Consider the following 21,866-nt stretch of genomic DNA (forward strand, 5'->3'; position numbering starts at 1 on the left):
CTAAGTTTATAAGCGCAACATTTAAAATCTGTCCCTATTTTGGTCCTCTGTGCCCCCATTATCTTAGGCTTTGTCCAGATTTTTGAGTTTGAGAGGTACGATCTGTAGATCTTTTCACATTGTTAAATAATGGTAAAAAGCTTTTGCTGTTTGAACCAGCAGCAGTGTGTTTACATCGTTGCAGCAGCAGTGCTCCAGTACCTGTTTAACTAGTGTCAGCTTGTAACACAGCTGGTTTTGTCATCTCATAGAACTGCAGAGTAGAGGATTCAGTTAGATGTTTCTGTAGGACTGAGAAACTATTTTTTTTCTGTGCTAGTTCCCAGATTCATAATGTGACCTTTTAGAGTAACTTCCCTACTGGCATTGACACCTCTGAGAAATTATGTATGAATATAGATATGTATTGAACCATACTAAAGAATATGAATAGTGATTGGCTGTCCAATGGTAATTCCAAATGAGCAACTCCTTTTACTTTTTCAGGACTTGTTGAATACCTTGACTCATCAGTATATGCCTCAAGTATCTGATGTGTTTCATACGTCTATGGTATTTGTTCTTATTTGCTGTCAGGTTATGTTGCCTTAGCCAGTCTAGTAGGTTCATAGGTAAGTACCAGGCAATCAGTCTGTAGACCATTACAAGCCTAGCCAGATTCAAAAGTTCCCTCTAGATTCAAGGAAGGCAATGGAAGAGGGGCCGTGAAATAATTTGAAGATGCCCATCTAATTATCTAGGTTTACCTTGAAGTTGAAAATGGTGCTACTGTGCTTGATAGGTAGTGGAAGTTTGTTCCGGAGGTGGGTGACATATTGAGATATGAACCTATCACACCAAAGTGTATTAAATGTTGATGCTGGTTTGCTTCCTTTAACTGGGTATTTGAAGGACCATTTGTTCTGTAAAGGAATAGGATATCAAAAACGGTTGGATCTTTCATAGCTCCAAAGGCCAGACACAGATCCTCAGAGAGAAATCTATAAGAAACTGGGTGCAGAGACAAGGCTCTCAGCCAGTCTTGATAATTATAATTTTTGATGTCACTGACCTTTTAGTTGGGAATCTCTGGTGTCTCAAGTGGAAAGATATGTCTAGATAAATAAATGCCAGAGAGGTATTACAGACAATAATTATTCCGGTAAGATCTACGTAAAAGAGAATCAAGACTTCGTTGGATTTAACGAGCGATGCCTTTGGAAATTAGTTGAGCTTGATCTAAGTCTTTACTAACTACTGCAGAGACATGATGATCAAAAGACAAGGAATTATTAGCAAGAGACCTTAAATCCCTTTGACTGGAGGTGTGTGTCACCTATATAGTATGGGGAAATGTTTTGTTTACCAAAATTATCTATACCATGTTTCTCACATTTAATTTGAAATCATTGTCCTTGCAACTATTGTTATCATGGTATAACCCGTGTTGGATCAGTTTTTAGTCAATGGAAAATCCAATAGCAATACCTAATTTACAGTCATTTGCAAAGTTAGATAACCACAGGCCTGGAAATTTGGTTGGAAGGTCTGAGAAAGAGGTGCCAAATAAGATTGTCCAACACTGAGCCCTGCGGTACACCATGGGTAGAAATTTTGCTTTCAAAAGTAGCACAATTCTAACTAGATGGGCACTGTCAGACAAGCAGTTAGCTAGCCATCACACAACATCAGGATTTATATTCAGATTTACTAGTCTGTCAAAAATAACTGCATGGGGAATACTGTCAAAAGCCTTGGCTAGATCTAGATATACTACATTTATTGCATAGACAATATCCACTGATTCAGTGATTTTTTTTTTCAAAGAAATTATTGAGGTGAAAGAAGCAGGACTTTCCCTTGACAAAGCTGAATTGATGAGGGAGGGTCTAGAGTTAAGATATTTCCAATGTTCAGATTAATGAGGTCTGAGCTAATGTATTTCATAACTTTTCATTTGATGCTGCTGAGACTAATGGGACTGTGGAATACGTGGAGCAGCTATAACTATGGATGGAATAAAATTGGCACTAAACATGTCAGTTAGTACATTAGCTATTCAGTTAAGGTCAGAATGATAGTATTATTGTAGACTAGCTCCAAGCATTGTTGCTAACTTCCTGACATGAAATGAAAGATTTGCAATTCCCTTTGACTTTACTGGCTATTTTAAGTTCATATTAAACTTTGACCTTTGTAATGATGCCATGAAGTTCTTTACTAGTTTGCTTCAGTGCGCTGTTAAGGTTGGTAGAATGAGACCTCTTAAATGCATTAATTCCTTTCTCTTGTCATATAATTTATTTATATGGGTATTCTGCCATTCTTATTATACTTGGAGCAGATAAAGGACAATACAACTATTTAAGTGGGAAAAGAAGTTAGAGGCACATGCAATGGTATCCATTAGAATAGTATTACTGATAAATTTCCATAGGTCATCAAGTAACTGAAGATGGTTTGCTTTAGAGAAGTCCTTAAACACAGAGCTATTTACAGAGGAAGTACCACCAGTTTTAAAGGGGAAAGGTCACTAATCTGTAATGTGATTTAACAAGAAAATACAGTATATATGGAGCTGTTCAAGAAGTAGTCATTTCTATCTCATGTCATGCTGCACTTTGGGTTCACCCCAGACTAATATGTCAACAGTGATGTTAACTATACTCACTAAACATTCTATGATTTGCACCACAGCTGTCTGAAACATCTCTAGTGCCAATGAAATTCAAAATAGCTTTCTCAGGAAATGTGCCTTCCAGGTAGTGTAGCTTTGTATTGTCAGTGTAAAGTCTGATTTGCGAGAAACCCTGTTTTGCTTAAAGCACAGAAAACTACTTAGGCCAAGGCATCATGAAAACACATTTTTCAGAAGTCTTTAAATAGTTGGCACTCATTCAGAAATGTTTTATGCAAGTCTTGTGGATCAGTACATGTTCTGATTTTGTCTGGTTTAATTACAATCACCATAATATTCATCCATGGAGCTGCTCGGTTTGCTGTGCAATCATACTCATTTTCTCCATCCATTTTAGTTAATTTTCATCCCCCTCCCCCGGCTATGGGACCCCTTCTTGGTACATGAATAACTGGTGAGACTTTTTATTTTTATGTTGTGTTTACCCAGAATGCATATTGTCCAAAAATATCAAATGAAATACCAAGACCTTACATTGTTGCTTGCAATGAGTTAAGGCTGCCCATTGAATTTTGCTTATTTTTAATAAAAAAGGACCATTTCAAAGTACACATATTTGATAGAAAAGCATATGACATAAAAAAGAGTTAGTGTGTCTCATTCTTTGCCTTAATAATCATGTTTATAACCACTAAATGTTTGCTAAAACAATTCTGTATAACATATATAGTTATATATACTTAGGCTTCAAAATGTGATCATGCATTGCTGCATTGTGGGAAATCACTGATGTGATAATGAATATTCAAATAGTCTTAGTTTTGAAGATTGAATTCAAGCAGTTCTCTGCATATGTGTTTATGTGCTATAAAATAAATGTGATGCTGAGCCTACAATATTTCAAGCTATGTAAAGCTGCAATAGTTAAACCCATTAAAAATAATTGTTAAACGTGTTATAGGCAAACTAAAGACATCATCTTTTAATTATAAATTCAGTGTATATTAATAATATGTTTGATTGTGTTGCAGTTATGTATAATAAGATACGTTTAGTAACTTAAAAAGTGCAGTAATGGTGAAGTCTAAAAGGTGCTGCACATACAGCATTCAAGCTAAATATGAATAAAAATGTCAGATGAAAAGTCTAAGATGAAAGTTAGCTTATCTGTATACTTGCAAAGAGCTCATCTTGTATTAACATGATAAAAACTGATAGTAAAAGTGACATGCTTTTATCTGTCTTCAATAAGATAAAAAAATGTATTTTTTGTAAAATTAGGCAACTAAAAATAAGACTGAAAACTGTATGAAACTTGGAAGTTTTGCTTTGTTAATTGGTGTCTTTTGGCCTTCTGAACTGCTAAGAATGGTCCTGCATCTGGTACATAAGGTTTCCTCTGACCCAGAACTGATGGAACTACTGCACATCAGATAATCAAATGCATAGCCGGCCTTAGGCATAGGCCAACTAGGTGGCTGCCTAGGGCACTGCTGTAGCAGGGGCACTTTTCCAGTATTTATTTGGTGTAGGTAGACCAGGATGGGGGCACCGGGTGGTGTGGGGGGGCATTGTAAAGCCCTTTTGCCTAGGGCACCAGTTGACCTAAGGCCACTCCTGATCAAATGGCATCAAAAATACTTGGTCAGGGATCTAAACCTCTTCTGCAACATTAACAGAATGGTTTGGAGGGACAGGTATATTTTGCAGTGGATACGACTGCTCCGGAACAGACTCCTCATCCATGTAAAACAAAGCTCATCTCTGTTCTTATTTGGATCTACAGAAGGGGAATATAATATTTGCCTCAGGATTACACCCTTACAAGTAATGCACAGAAGCTCCTAAATGCTTTTTCTTATGCGTGGATCCCACAAATTATCTATGGTATGATCCTAGTTATTTTCACTAGAGATAATATGTAATTATCAACCATGGGATGGGTAAGACCAATCTAACACCAAATGGGATAGGCTAATTCAAACACCATAAGCTAGGCTTAAAATGGCTCATAAGGGCAGCTAACCTTGTACTTAGTTATGAAACTATGAATATGAGTGCATGCTATTCAAATGATCTCTTTCATTTCAATAAATGTTTGCTCTGTATTAATAAACATATTTGAGTTTCCCCTCTATAGACTATGGGTATCAAGCCTTTTATTTCTTTGCAAATGGCTTAGTGCCACAAATGTATAAGTCATCTGCTTCATAAGCCTACAGGCTGTTGCCTTCATGAACCAATAAATCATTTCCAACATAAACATGTGAACTGACTGTTTCGTGAACATGGAAGTAGCTGAATGTGTGAGTCTATCCATCATTTCCTCCATGTATATTCAAGTGATTGTTTTGACTGACTGTACACTGCTCTCTGGATCATTCAATTGTAACAACACATTATAATATGTTTAATCATGCCCAGCTGTTTGTAAACCATTCTTCTCAAAAATGTTTTTTTTTTATTCTCACAATTTTTAAAATACAATACAGTTCCTTCTGACCCAATGGTGTTACTTTATTCTCAGAAAAAGTCAGCAGCATAGCTTTATACCCTGTTTCATTGTCTTTCTAGCTAAAATATCAGAATATTCTCTAAGGATATCCCATTCTGCACCAAAATCAAATTTAGAATTAATATGTTTGGATTTACATGCAGCTTTTCAGTCCAGTGAGTCTCTGATCATAACACTTCTATATAACTCTTTCTGAAGAAAAATGTATGCACATAATACACATCAATTGTGTTTATAGACAACTCTCCTTTCTATTTGTATGAACCCCTGACAAAATGCTTTACTGAATTCTCTCCTCTGTTTGTTTTTGCAAATCTTAGAAAAATGTTTAAACCATTCACAATTTCTACATCTTATATTGACTGTTGAACAAGACTTCTTAGCCATGCAGAGCATGAATTACCCACTACACTAACATTAATCTTCCTGTTCCACTATAAATATATACATCCCAAAGAAGTCTCTACTCTACTCAAAATTATTCTCACCAACACCCCTCCTGGATCTAACATAAACCCCTGGTTCATATATCCTTTCAGATCTAACATAAACCCCTGGTTTATATATCCCTTTAGAGATCAACTGTACTCTACTTAAAAATATTCTCACCAATACCCACCCCCCACCGGATCTGACAACATAACCCATGGTTCATATATCACTGCAAAGATCACCTATGTCTTCCTCTCATTCTCATTCATGTGTATATATATATATATATATATATATATATATATATACAGTTTCACTTCAGAATCCTGAAATATCACAATCCTGAATTTCAGAAAACTTCATAATCTGGAAGCCCAAAATCCTGAATCCCAAAAGACTGAAAACACACAGGATACATATACTGACTATAGAGAACACAAACCAGATTACATTCCACCAAATTTTAGCAGGGTGGCAAGACCCCTGTGCCCCCCACACCCCCTGCTACTCTAATATATCAACTCCAAGATTGCACTTCACTATACTATCATGAGTTATGTTGTAGTATAGCAAGTTAAAAGGGAATGTTACTAAAGTTACAACAGGCAGTCATGAACACATGTGGTGGTGTGTTTGCCATTTTTTTCTGTGGAGTGCAGTCTTGGCATTTATATATTTAATTAGCAGGGGTGGGGAGGGCACAGCCCCCCCCACATGGGGGGTGCAGGGGGGCTTGGCTCCCTGCACATACTTGGCGAAAAGTGCTATCCTCTGTCTTGTGTGTGTTTCTCTGTGTCCTTGTGCTGGAATAGTATCATTCTTCGTGTCCTGTATATTTTCAGTATTTTGTAATTCAGGATTTTGAGTTTTCAGGATTTTGGGTTCCGAATTATAAAGTTCAGGATCATGAAATTTCAGGATTCTGAAGTGAAACTATATATATATATATATATATATATATATATATATATATATATATATATAAATCTGTCTCACATTTGGAAAAAAAGCTCCAATTAATCCCCTCCCAAAACATATCAAACCAACCCAATAACTACCTCTCAGATCCATCCAATATCCCAACTCTGGGCAAACTTCTAGAAAATTAGTTTACACCAAACTCTGTCACTATACTCAGAAGTACCACCTGGTATCCTCCGAACAGCATGGATTCTAGCCTGGATGAAGTACAACAACAGCACCTTGGTCCCTAACTGATGGCTTCCTAAAAATGCTGATAGAGGCCTCTTTACAGGTGTCCTATTTATATACCTGGTAAAAGAATGTGACCTCATTGACCACTATCTTCTCCTAAATAAACAAATTGAAATTAGTATTATTCCAAATACCTCTGCCTGATTTAAACATCCTCACTGACATACACTCCAGAGTTGAGTAAGGTTCTCCCAATCAGAATCTGCATTTATCAAAGGTATACACATGGATACATTCTTGCCCCTTCCTCTTTTCCATATTCATTAACAAACTTCCTTGTAACCTCCCCCATCTCCCACTCTTCTTCTGTGGTGATGGCATGGTCATTTACCAATCAAGTAATTCTTACACCAACATTCAATCCCAACTGCAGTCAGAATTACAGAAGCTCTGCCAATTGTTCATAAACTATAAACTACTTCTCAAAACTATGCTTTTTGGAACTCCACATAAAATTCACCAAGCACCTGACTGTTAAACTATCCTTGAGTTACACAACCCTACCATAGAAACAGCCTCCAACTTCAAATACCTAGGATTATGGCTTGAACCATCTCTAAACTTACATTTTCATACAGACAGAATGAAAGCAAGAATAAACTCCCTTCCTTCTGGACCAAAATGATCCCCTGTTTTCTATTTCAACCAGCCAGAACAGCCATCAACAAGGGAGTGCTCCTCTTTCAACTAGAATATGGACAGCCCATTTCCTCATCCACCTCCAATAAAAACAATACCACACTCCAGGCAATCTTCAACAGCAACTACTAATTAATTTCAAACTCACCTTTCTATTATCATCACTGTATCAACCTAGAAAAAGCCAAATGACTACCCATAAAACATTTATCTAACCTACTGTGAAAATCCCAACTCTACAAATTACTCCAAGTCTAGACATTCACTCCCCTTGCAGCTAAACATCATGAAAAAAACTCTTTGTATAAGCTGGGATACTAATCACAAGCCACTTCAACTCTTATTACCCCTAGAACCAAACTCCACAGTACTGCACATGCATTGTCTTCTCAGGCACCTACCTTTGGCATCCCATTGACCCAAAGGAAACTAACACTTGCATCAGACTCAGAATGCAATTTAAAAAGCACCTCTTCTTCCAAGCCAAATGCCCTTACTCCTGCTTCAACACAGGACATACCACATAAAACACAGTGCTCACCACCTTTCTACTTTTCTTCTCCTCTCCCAAAATTACTGAAGGTTGACTCATTTTAGAAGCTAATTTGAATATTATACATTCCATTTGTGTACTATAATGTACGTATACAGTTTTTCTACATAACTAAAGACTAAAGGCAGTGATGTCTCCATATTCTTAAAAGACACTTCATATTTAGACTAGTTAGACAAGATAATGACCTGGAAATCCTCCACATCCAACTTATTATTACCAAAACCCCTTATCATATCATTGTAAAGTATAGAAACAAATCAATGCCCCCCTCTGTTCATACCTCTTACCTAATTATTATGGAGTCCCTATGTATTAATCCAAACACCATTTTTCTAGGAGATGTCAACTACCCCTCCATAAACTTGGAGACTTGTATATTCAAAAGCATGAATGACAGAGATATTTGGACTTCATCAATTCAAATTCCACAAACCAGTTAGTCCACACCCCAACCAGAGGAGATAAAACCCTAGATTTGTACCTTACCAGTATGGGGCAGCTTTGCTCCCTACCAATTATAACCCCCCCCCCCGGTCAAATCCGACCACAAATCTATCACATTCACCAGAAGACTAATGCCTGAATATTTTTCAATACCCTGGTATTTAGAAATTATTCAAAGGCATTACTATCTGGTAGAGTTTGAGCTAAATTTTAGATTTATTTGTTAAATAAATACATTTGAGTGATGACCTGGCTAAATTCAAAAGCTCCATCCATCTTAGTGACCTTACTGCTTATGAGGAATCCTTCAGTTCTGTATTTAATGCCCATGTTAACAGCTACATAGACTCCTCTGTCCCCCTCAAAATGTATACACCAAATTCAAAAACAAATCCCAATGGTAGATTTCAAACATAAAAACCTCTATAATAAAGGAAAAAAACTATTACACAGAAAAATAAATCTAACACTTAATAGACCAAAAAACCTCTTGCTATACTAAACAAGAAACTCTGCATCCTGATCAAAATCAATCAAAGCCAGATATGAGGTAAAAATAGTCACCCAAGTGAAGTATAACCACAAAGCCATCTTTAGTTATTTTACAAATGTCAGCAAGAATGCCCAGTACTATCAAAAGCTAGTGGTAAATGATATCACATACTCAGACCCAGAGGGTGTAGTCAGTCTACTAGTGGACACATGTAGCTCAAACTCTACCACCTTCTCCCCTCCAATATTCTCAGATCACACCAACAATGATGTTCACAACATTCACTAAACCTTTTATAATTTGCTTCACAGCTGTTTGAAACACTGCTGGTGCCAAATAAATTTAAAATGGCTTTCACAGGAACTTATGGCTTACTGGTGGTATGGCTTGGTACTGTCAAATAAAGTCTAAATTGCAGGAAACCCTATTTTGCATCAAGCACACAAAAATACTTAAGCCTAGGCTTCATGGAAACAAACTCCTCAGAAGTCTTTAAACAGGTGACACTCCATCAGAATTGTTATATATATATATATATATATATATATATATATATATATATATATATATATATATATACACACACACACACACACACACACACACACACACACACACACACACACACACACACACACACACACACACACACACACACACACACACACACACACACACACACACACACACACACACACCTCCACTCGAATCTCACAAGAACCAGTTTTCATGGCAGTATGTATGACTAAGAATGCTATATTTTTGGGGCCAGATAACATATGAAGCAACTTACTAGTCAGCCTGACTGGCAGATATGGCAAACAGCTGTCTGATCCCCTGCAGAAGTTATTTAATATCAGTTTCAAAACAGGCTTCATTACAGATGAATGGAGGACAGCAACAGTCATTCCCCTGCACAAAGATAGAGCAAGCCCAGTTCAGTTTAATTGACGGAAGGCCCTGCCTATTTAATTTGGATGACTTCTTAGAAAAAGTTACTGAAACAATGGATGTGGCCAAAACAGTGAAGACTGCAGTTCCAGGCTTCACAGAGATGTTCAACATCATTCCACTTTCAGGTATCATAGATAAACTCTCCCATATAAATGTAAATCCCTCTGTAATTCATCGGAGAGCAATCTGACTCACAAATATAACCTAAAAGACATATCACTAACTGTGTGCCCTGGGGTTGGGTCCTTGAGTGACACTACTTTGGCATTTACTTCTTGCGGAACAAAGCTAATGTTATGGGCTTGTGGCTGACCACGTTTGCAGATGATTACAAACTTGGTGCCATCATAAGCTCCCCAGAGGATTCCAAGGTGCTACCCAAAGGGCCTGTCACAAAACTAATAGCTGGTATCAAAACCATGGACCAAAACTAAATGTCAGTGTATAATTGTATCAGTTGCTATGCATGGCTCCCTTTATAACTATCACATTGACAATACACCCCTGAAAATTGATCCTGTGGTTAGACATCTGGAAACCCATGCTGACAATGAAATGCCCTTTGATCAGCACATATCCAGTGTTGTGTGACTTGTGAGTGGTACTTATTGACAGGAAATGCATAGGAAATTGAATGGCAGACAGTATTGTAGGAGTACTCCTGCAGCCAGTGTACTTTGGGTGGGCAGAATAAAATGAGAAGAAAGAGTTTGTAGTGTGGTTTAAGAAACTGTGTACTTTTAAAGTTTTGACCTGCATAGTTTACAAGGATGGACAGCTAGAGTTTAGCACATTTTACAGAAATATTTGAGAATGTTCTTTTAGGATTTACATGTATATTTTTTTCAAAAAATAAAATGGAATAAGGCTGATGGTGCAGAGGTAGGGTGTTCATTTGCACCACTGGTGACTGGTGCAAAGCACTGGACTCAAGCCACTAGTAGGACCAAGCAGAGGGATAGGATGAATTTACAAATGGCCATCTCTACTGTCCTGGGGGGAGGGTTTGGTGAAACTCAATGCCTGTGTGATCACAGGTGGAGACGAAGAGCCTAACAGGTCATCCACTCAATTACAGAGGGGGCAGCAAAGACATCTTTGCACAAGCCACTTACTAAATAGGAACTTTGACAAGTCGTCTTAAAAATGATGGCTCCTAGCTCCATGCACATAACTAGAAACGTAAAATCACTGAAAAACTACCAAAAATAACGAATGGCAAGCAATAAAAAATAATCCGTTTATTGTATTAAACTAAAGCGCTTTTCGTACGTAGCATGTACGAACTTCATCAGAAAAGGGTACAGAGAATTAAAGTGCTATATAAATACCAAAACCTATTGGTATTTATATAGCACTTTAATTCTCTGTTCCCTTTTCTGATGAAGTTCGTACATGCTACGTACGAAAAGCACTTTAGTTTAATACAATAAACGGATTATTTTTTATTCCATGCACATAACTGTCTAATTGATCTCCTGCTCTACAAGACTACAAATGCGATTCTGCCAAGGTCAGCTTCTCAAGGAATTGGGGACCCAGCTTGGCAAGGGGTATGCTGGTGGTAAGTAAGAATAAGCAGTTGGATGTCTGCAGTTTGGCAGATATGGAGAACAATATAAAGCCAGTGCCAGCTCAAAATGAAGTGCTTCAACGAAACAATAGTAAGCCAAGTAAAACAAATGATTGAAAGCAACAACAAAGCAGTGGAGAACTCACAAAAATACTTTTAATTCAACACTTCAAATAAAATAACTCAGTAAGCGTTTTCCCATTCACATAGAATGCTTCATCAGACATATTAAAAACACCTTTATTCATCATTTAAATATATCCTCCTTCTCTCTTATTGGATGTCATTGAACAGTCAGCTGATGAACAAGATTTTTTAAAGGATTTTTCTAAAGTATACCATCTCAAAGAATGTGTTTAAACAGATGTACATATAATAGATATATATATTTCTTATATATTTACTAATAAATAAAAAACATGGAACATTATAAAAAAATTATATCTAAAATGCACATAACTCCCATTAAATAATCACTAGGCAGCAATATTCTTAATCACAAACAGTAAAACAGCTCTTAAAATAACTGCAACAATAGCTCTCAAGAAAAAGTTAGACCCAAAGAAGTTTATTAAAAAATAAACCTTGAAGAGTTTATTATACCAGGTAATTTTAAATTTTTTATTCCCTAGCAGGACACAGCTACTATATGTTTAACTGCTGTTGACTTAATTTTCCAGCTTTAAAAAGCTGTAGTTCATCATGGAATATTTCTGATGGAATATGTTGATGTACAATTCTGATAATTTCTGTTCAAATAATGTATATCCTGCTCATGTTCAGAATGCACTCAGCACAAAAGTTTTTATTTTGTCTTTTTTAAGAAAATTTTTATTGATTTAACTTTTTTTTTTTAATATTTTTTATTGATTTAATATCTGTATTTTGTTTTGACAGTTATCAGAATGTCTGGGCAAATGATAAAGTTGCCTGGTGAGCAGAAGTCTGTAAAAAATGCCAGTTGAGTAACAGCTGTTACCATAAATGATACCCTCTGTTTTTATTTGTTTATATATGCAGCAAGAGTGTATTAATTAAAATGCTTAATTTACTAGTTATTTGTTTTTCACCTAACTAAATGTTATGAGTAAGACCCAGAAGAAAACTTTCTTATCTGTGTAAAAGCAACAACCATAATAATTCTGGATGATAAGTCCAAGTTGACCATAGTTGCCTAGGTGATAATAGGGGCATGATGATATAATGTTGTGAGATATCAAACCTTACTCCCACACTTTATTTGCTCATCATTTAATGAAACCTGATGATCAATATGGAATATATATAAATAAATCAGAAGGTAGCAAGCAGAAAGCCCATTTGTAAAAAATAGATAAACAAATAAACCCTTCTTTTTTGTTGTCAGGTACAAACTTAATAATAACATTGGAGTGCCCTCTCCCATGTATTGGAGACTGACACATACCCAGTTTGCTAGTACCACTTCCTGAAGTATCATACCCCTACCTGCCGGTGTTTATGCCCTAATCCACCAGTGTCACTGCTGTTCTGAGTTGTCATATAAATATTGCAACACCTGGCTTTAAGCACAAGACAAAGGGAAGTTAAAATTGTTATATAACGGTAATAATCCTACCCAGAGTAACACGTACTGTATGTACTGTTTTCAAACTGGTCTTTCTTTGAAATAGTCTTTTTCTACACTAACCTTCAGTCTTGGTTCCAGATACAATAAGCTGTCAAAGACTAGAACAGTCTGCTCTGCTGACTCAATCTTCTTTATAGTTTTACCTTTTTTCATTACCCTGGAATAATCTACTTCCAAAAATCATACTCCTCTCCACAAAAATTTGAAACACCCAGGTTACTGGTTTCACCAGTTCACAAAACAACATAGCTGCCTGCCTGTTCTTCCCCAGAGTAGAACATTTTGGGCCAATTGATGTTATTCGCTGTTTGAAGTTTTCAGTACTGCACCCCTTCTAGCTAACTTGACAAGCTTGCCAAAGCATAGAAATGGAACGCTGCCTCAGCTATGATCTATGCCCAAGCTTTGTAGTAGCAATTCACATAACCTGCCTGCAACTTTTCAAGCTGGCCAACCTAAAAGTTAAGCAACATAGGTTACTTGAATGTGCATTTTAATCCAGTTTTGTTTTTCTGTGTCCCAGATATTGCCTTACTTCATAAAACACCAAGTACACTGGCAAGCGTTAATAACATCAGAAGCAATTTGATCTTCCCAGACCCCCCCCCTCCCCGTAAAGTAGACATTTATGTTGGGACTAATATGATTAGAGAATGAAATAAACAGCATTTGCCTGCAGACTTTCAATATGAAGGCAAGGAAGTGTAATAAATAATGAAAAAAATGTCACTGAAACTCAGTTAAAATGTTTCAGACTCCAAGACAGTGGCTGCATATCTTTAGTCCAGTTGCAGGACACCCTAGGAGCACAGGACAAAGTACCACAATTAGCTCTGTGATAGTTTGTGTTATATTACACTTTAGTGACCCTGTTCTAACTTCTAGTAAAAAAGGGACTTCAATACAAGTTAGTAGCAGCAATACAAGTCAGTAAATGTTATTCTGAGATGTGAAAAGCCTAGTGATAAAAATTGCCATTAAAAGGCAGGTATCGCGCTACAAAAGAAGTTCAAGTTTTCATTTACTGCCAAGACTAAAAAAAAATAAATCCATATAACAGAAGATTAAAATTATTATTTACCTGAACTGCATGAACCAGTAGAAAATGATAAACATTTATATCTTTCTTCAGTTTGAAGAGGAAAAATGTCCACGCAATATTTTCCGCAGTGGTAGTGTGGGGACACAAAAATCACCCAGCAGGACTTTTTTTTACAGCTTTCTAAATGACAAAAGCATTAGACTGCTAATCATTAATGCTTAGCCATTTCTGCAAACATTAATAGCTAATATGAAGTGAGCAAATTGCTAAACAATAGCAACTTAAAAAAAATAGTTCTTATCCTTATGGTGTTAATAATAAGCCAAGCTACATGCTTAAAGCCCCATTGGCAAACAGTGAAATATGTTATCAGCCTGAGGTGATTATTGCATAATGTAATGTGGCAATAAATTATGTGGTCATGAGGCTTGAAAATACAGGATTACGGCTAGCAGCTGCTGTTGAAGATAGTCTGTTTAGCAATGTAGTAAAGTTTATGAGCTACAAATATGTGAATGACTTGCAAAGATAATCTATCCTACCTTAATATATTAACTGCTATTTTTTCATGCTGGAGATTAGCTGGCAAATACATACATTGCATATTGACGTTACAATTTTAATTACGTTTTTAAAATGTATAAGAATAAAAACTCTAGCTAAAATGATACCAGGGTAATGTGTAACTGTAGTAAAGTTTGTTGCTCATGTCTAAAACATCAATAATCCAATTTATGGTGCAATAAGGTTTCTGTAGTAAAACATCGGTGACCAGGCACATACAGCTGTACTCTGTATTGTGTCATAAATTTACTGTATGGTACACTGATGCAAGCATTAACTTTTGCTACCAGCTGGTTAATAATCATTTCATTCTTGACATTGGCCATTGCGCATAAATAAGGAAACTTTAAGGAAGAGGTACTTTGCCAGTTCTGTAGCATAGAAAGAGACAAAGCCTTGGCTGCAGTGAACCTGACTGGGGTTTGAACACACAACCTGGGTGCTGGAGGTGCTGACAGAGAGGTATAGGGCTGTGTGGCTGATTCTGACTCGCTCATCCGGTTAGGGAGAGGGGTGCAGGTAAATCTTTGCTCATGAGCTCCACCTTTTGGAATATAGATGCTAGCTCATGCACAGACTGAAGGGGATCGTATGTAAGTCTGCAGGCAATACATTTGCTCTGCAGTTGGAATGTGTTTAGAAGCATGCACTCAGGTTTCTCTTCTGCTGACTCTGTGATGACAGCATGCTGTGTGGCTGCCAGAGGACATGGAGCGCCCATCTGCAAAAAGCTGAATCGTCCTTCTACAACAGCCGCATGGCTTCTCACACTTGTCCTTACTGCAAATCAGTATAACTTACAGTTCCAAAGACAGGTTTGTCTCCCATAGGCTGCCCCATCTCTGGAATAGACTCCCTATACACGTCAAACAGAGTACCTCTCTGACCCTCGTCAAGCACAACCTTGATGAATGGATAGGAAAACACAAATTTGTCCCAAAGGTTCCACCTGTGTCCCTCATTGACAGGTGCGACAGGTACTGACTGAGGTTTCTTTTTGGGGATAAACTCTTGGCTGGGCTTGTAAGGGCCCCAAAACCTAGGAACCTCCTATGATCCTATGATACTAAATACTACCTGGACATGAAAGACCCCACCCAGGGTGATATGGGATGGCAAAATAGGTAGGTTAGTGGATTGAAAAGGTTAGTAAGGAGACTATGATAGTTTGTTAGAATGAAGAAAACCCAAAAACTGAATCAGAGAAACACTTGTTTTCCATGTTATTAAGATAAATTTCTGAGTTTTTGGAGATGATGGCCCTAAGAAGGATTCCTTAATTTTGAGACATGGCAGCTTGAAAATAAATAGTTATAGCAGCCTGAAAGAAAGCTAATCATGTTCTGCAAAATAATAAGGTATCTTTCTTTGCAAAAAGAAAAAAAAAACTCATAGTGTGGTCTATGTAATTGCTCTGTGTAAAGTTCTATTATATTCAGCTGACATAATTTACTGCACCAACTTCCACCTTACTGTGATCCATATGGAGCTCACAACACTTTTGGGATAAGTTATAGTTTCTTTACAACTGCACTGGATATCGGGATTTGATCCATCATGTCAAATCACTTTTTGTTATGTAATGAACTTAGGGTTACAAAAATCACACAATCAGCCACTTGGAGAGAAGATGGAGTTGATGAATCAATGTAGTGACACTGTGCCATTTGCAGAAGGAGGATACATTACTCATTGAAGTAAAAGGGTCTGCAGTAATTTGCTGTAACCCCCTAACCCAGTGTCATGTCTAGGTTTAATGCTGTGAAATGAACCCTAAATACCCTTACTGCCACATTGTTGTTTTTACTAGGAATTTATATGCTTTTCAAAAACAGAACTAGTAGATTTCAGTATGATGTTTCTGGGAATAGATGCAATAACTGACAAAGTTATGAGCAAACATTTACCACATTAACTACAGACTTATAGCTTTGGTAGTGATCAATAACTTGGGCCCAAACTTTGATAGTATTAGTGTTCAAGACCCACGCCGCAAACTACAGCACAGTCATTGGGAAGTTCACCATTGCTTCTCAGCCTTTTGGCTACAATCAAGTGTAACATCTATCGTGCGGGTGATTTCTCAGTTACTACCCAAAATTATCTTTGAAGACAGTGTCACATAGTGGAAGAGGAGGAAGTTATGAAGTGGTGTCTCATATGTATATTTTAAAACTATAAGTCCAATTAACTGAAACTAAGAAAGTTTACATACAGAAATTCATCAAATTTAATGTTTGTTCATAATTTGCCATTTATTAAGTAGTATGGACCAGATTTAAGAAATCTCTTCTTAGCTGATCACTTTCTAATCCATGGACTTGTCATTATGATTCTGTACTAACAGATGACTTCAGATCATCCTGGACAATAATGTTGTGGGTCTTGAGGTAAGATCCCATGAATGTCACATTGAAAATGTGTAGCTAGAATTTTAGAAATGGACATGTTTTGGTAGTTTTTTGAAAACTGTATAGAACATAATCCGATAAATAAAGTGTTTGCCTTAGCTTGCTATTAGCTTCTGATGAGTGAAGGTGTGTCTCCTATCCTGAATAGCAGTTGTGTGGGTGGGGAAATATAGGTTTGCAGCATGAGTACTGAGTGGTGTGTAGAAGCTAATACTATTTTTTTCTTTCTTTCTTTCTTTTTTAACATAAGTTTATACTTTCAGACACAAAGCAGTAAATATGTGCATATTTGTCAGTTATATAACTGAGATTACTGACTTGGCAGATATGCCCTCAACGGTGTCCATTTGAAGGTTGCCGAACTTGAGTAAGTGATGAAAAACTGCAGTGCATGGACAAGGAGAATTTTTTTCAATCAAATCACATTTGTTCTTATAAGAATACAATTGTATTTATGTCAAAGATGTGGAATTTGTAGGGTGAACATTTAACAGAGTTATTACTGACATAGCAGATAATTGATGTGTGTTCACATAGCGTCATTCCAAAGGCTTTTGGGCTTGAGTGGTGGAAGAGGAAAGGCAGCACATAGATAAGGAGCACCTCCAACAGCTGCTGCATTTAACACTGTGTTTTGAATAACTATATTACTAAAACCCCATTTATGATTGAAGGAGGTCTGCTTATTTTAAAGACATTACCCTGGCTGAATGGATATGGGCCAGTATTATTATTGGGAATACTAAAGATGGATGACTGGGAACCACAGTGTGATTTTCATTGGTTCTTGGCTAGATGAGGAGTGGCAAGCTACAGTGAGTAGGCAGAGAGGGTTGTTTGTATTGTTTCACAGATGAGCACTGGATATCTGCATGCTGCTTCTCTCTGAGTTCCGCGCTCTGTCATGTTTACATATTCTCCTTACAAATCAACAGACCTGTCACATTTTCATTTTATATGGAAAAAGAAATGGAAATAACTGGGTCATTTTTTAACATTCCTGATCTAAATGCAATCCAAGTAACCTCACTTTTACAGACTGTCTTCCTATGGTTTTCCTTTTTGTATAGAATGATGTTGTAGTCACAGTGCTCTATCAGCTTCTGAGACACAGTTTCACATGACCAGTATAACAGCTCATGGCATGAAGTCACTAAGGCTGGCCATAAGGCCAATTGAACCTATTTGGCCCAATAGGTCCCTGATCTACAGAAGGGCCCTGCACTAGACTGCTCCAGTTATTTTTCCTTCCACAGCTCACAGTTCCTGATCCAACTGCCTGAGAGACTCTACAGCAGATTATAAGGCATTTATTTTACTTGTAGTCTTGCTTTTGCATTGGCTAGAAATCTTATTAGTAGATTGAACTACATTTCCTGTCATGCATTGCATCTTATCTCACATTAATAGCACAGAAGTTTTACTCCACTTCTGTGAGTCAAATTGTTAGTTGCCCATATCCCAAGAGTAGTCAGTTGTTGCAAGTGCTCAACAGGGTTTTCAACCCAAGACTTGGACTGAATTAACCATATGGTTTTGTGTATCACTCCAGTTACTGTTGCAGAAGATAATGCGACTGAAAATAGTGCCAAGATTTATTTTGCTTCTTTTGTTGATGTGGAGTATATGCCTGGTTGCTAATGAATCTAATTATAAAAAAAAATTGTAGAATAGTCATCCGCGGTCAGTATAAAAACAAGCACAAGTAAGCACACACACACACACACACACACACACACACACACACACACACACACACACACACACACACACACACACTCACACACACACACAAAAGTGAACAGATACTGTGATATGGATAACTTCTAATCAATAATTTAACAGTTCAACAGTATAGCAGACATAGATTTTAAACAATTGCAGGTGTAGTGGCAAAGGTTGATAGAAAAATAATTACTCTTTGCCAAAAGATGAAAAAGAAAAACAGAGCCAGACTCATAAAGGTGCTGTAGGGATACCATAGTTTCAGAGTTGCTAACATAATGGGGAAGAGGAGAAGTAGAAGTTGGAAAATGGTTGGATTGGGCTGGAATGGGGAAAGGTTTGGGGAAGAACTTTATTATAGAAAGCCATACATTCAAGTGGGTTTTCGTAAGGTATTCTGATTTCCTACTATTTGCCAAAACGTATTGCTTAGTGGCTATTGTAAATTATACCTGCATGTAGTCTTTAGTGTTTATCTTGTGCCCTGGGCTTTGGTTGGAAATCATCTGCAAGCATTTTAATCCATATACCCAGTTTAACAAATAATCAAATAAATATGAAAAAAACTTTCAGAAATAGTTCAAGTTTTCCCTGGTCACTTCAAAAGGTGGCAGGTATTTCTGGTTGCTGACATCTTTCATCTGCACACTAGGCTTAAACAGATATCCTTTCTGCAATGAAGTTTCCTACTTCTGTCCTGTGAAGAATGCTGTGCACACACTTTCCATTTTACACTGTGAACTACTTCTGTCTGTGGAATATTTGCTTGTGTGTGGAGTTTTTGGGTAATCTTTACTAGCCTCATTACACGTTTTGTATAAAGTACTTTTCTTGAAGGTTTCTACCAAACAAATGCTGTCTACTTTTGTCATTAGTTTCAGTGTATGGAGCTCTTCAGGAAAATAAACTGTTACATGTGTAACTCTTTTACCTTGCCCAGTAAAATTACTTTTTTTATTACATTCTCTTATTTTGGCTTTTATGTGCATACTTTAAACACATGATTCTCAGTGCCCCTGATAGTTTCAGTTTTGATACGGGTATCATAATACTTAACCTTAGTGCTTTATTGCACGAACCCACAGATGCACCCCTGTATCACTCATGCACACAAACACACACACACACACACACACACACACACACACACACACACACACACACACACACACACACACACACACACACACTCTGTCTAAAGTTGATGTAACCTGTTTTTGTCTTTCCTTGTTGTTGAATATCTTGCTTTATTCTAGATTCTTTATTAGATTATTTAGATTTTTCTTTATTCTAGTACATTCTAGATTACTGTGATTTTCGTACTACATTTCTTTTCACTTGGTTCCACTAGAACTCTCAGGTTTGCTCCACTGCGCAGCATAGGTAATCCAGGGTTACCATTCATTTTGGATTCCTCAGTTGTCTATTCCTTCGTCCTGGTATTCTAATTCAGAAGACTTGCTGCTCCAAGCATTGTGTTATCTTGACTACACAAGCTATCTGCCTTTTTTGTACGTTGGCTAGAACATGTAAGTCTGTTTAGAACCCTACTATGATCTTTTTCTGAGACTTACTTACCTTGTACACTAAGTCACTTTCCAATTAAAAAGATAGTCAATAAACAGAAACATGCTGTTCAGATACTTATCTGACAACTTCAGCTATATTTCCATTGCTCTGCTTAAAGTGCCATTTTTCCTAATATGATCTTTTTCTGAGACTTACTTACCTTGTACACTACGTCACTTTCCAATTAAAAAGATAGTCAATAAACAGAAACATGCTGTTCAGATACATATCTGACAACTTCAGCTATATTTCCATTGCTCTGCTTAAAGTGCCATTTTTCCACTCTGCCTTCTTAAACTTTAATTGGCTTACCTTAAGATTAGCCATCTCTGGATTCTCCTCAAGGTCTGCCTGCCATGAGTTAGAAGGTACTACTTCCTTATATACTAATACAAGCACTGAGGTCTCATTGTCTCTTCTCTCTCTTCTCTTCTGTTAGTGTCACTTTGCTATCTCTACATAATTTATTTTTTCTTATTTCCTTTCTTTATGAGCGTTATGCATAGACCCTCTTCCTTTTGCTTAGAGCTCTTATATTTTGGCCCAGTAGGATTATCAACAAAGGCTTTGTTCAAGATTATCTTGCCTTTCAGTATATACGACTTTCCCTTTATATGGCTCACCTTCACTTTCAGAGTGATTGGATACCACCTTCTCGATTTATTTCTTTTCTACATTGCTTTCCCTTTGTCTAAGTATGACTGAGGATCACACTCTCAATTTCCTTTTTTCTTTTTCTTCTCTGGATTTCACTAACTTTGTCTCATTGTAAAAGAACACCACCCTTTCACTGTTTTTGTTCTTCTCTGGGTTTTTCCATGAAAGAGTACATTTAAACCATTTTGTTTTCGCTTTTACTTTTCTCCTTTCTCCCTTACTTACAGTTGCCTGCATCTCAGAACCTTCCGATATTTCAGGTTTCTGTGTTGTACTGACAAAAATTTGCTTAAAGGTATGACCAGGTACTGGTTCCTCATGTTTAATGACCCCAGTGACAACTTTCTTATTACTGCATTTTTCCCTCTCAGCACCAACCTACTACTTAGAGCTCACTGTTTCTGTGCTTTCTGTTTTATCTTGAAAAAGCAGTTTTGAATTCAGTTCAAGTGACATATTTTCCACTCTTCCTTAGAATACACACTTATAGTGAGTGATTCTCTTCAGTTCTGGAGGTTACGTCAACTCCCTGCTTTGCAACATTGTCAGACTGTAATAATATATCTACTATCTGCTTTTTAATATTTTTCAGGTTGCAATGACATCTCTACTTTTTGCTTTACAATACTTCCATACTATAATATCTTATTGTTTAAATTGCTTTCTTTCTCTGATTTTACTCTTGAAGATTGCTCTATCACAACAGGCTGCAATATTTTAGTACAAAAGTTAACTATCTTCTACAAATATTATTTTTCTCTCCTTCTTAGAAATCCTTTCTGTTTTGCTTTGGAGTTGCATGTATTACTGGTGCCCTAACTTTTTTTAGTCTTCTATCCAAATGAAGATTT

General features: G+C 36.9%; 1 protein-coding gene across 1 annotated transcript in view; it reads right to left on the reverse strand.

Annotated features, from left to right (window-relative positions):
• Positions 1-14,979, reverse strand: part of LOC122801318 (alpha-1,4-N-acetylglucosaminyltransferase-like) — a 164,286-nt gene extending 149,307 nt beyond the window's left edge. Inside the window, exon 1 of the mRNA XM_044070861.1 lies at positions 14,904-14,979. Within this exon, the coding sequence (XP_043926796.1) occupies positions 14,904-14,979 (76 nt within the window). The remainder of the gene's footprint in view (positions 1-14,903) is intronic.
• Positions 14,980-21,866: the final 6,887 nt, after the last annotated feature.

Source organism: Protopterus annectens, chromosome 4.part1 (genome assembly GCF_019279795.1).
Source record: "Protopterus annectens isolate FY-2018-M chromosome 4.part1, PAN1.0, whole genome shotgun sequence".
In the NCBI taxonomy this organism is placed as follows: Eukaryota; Metazoa; Chordata; order Ceratodontiformes; family Protopteridae; genus Protopterus; species Protopterus annectens.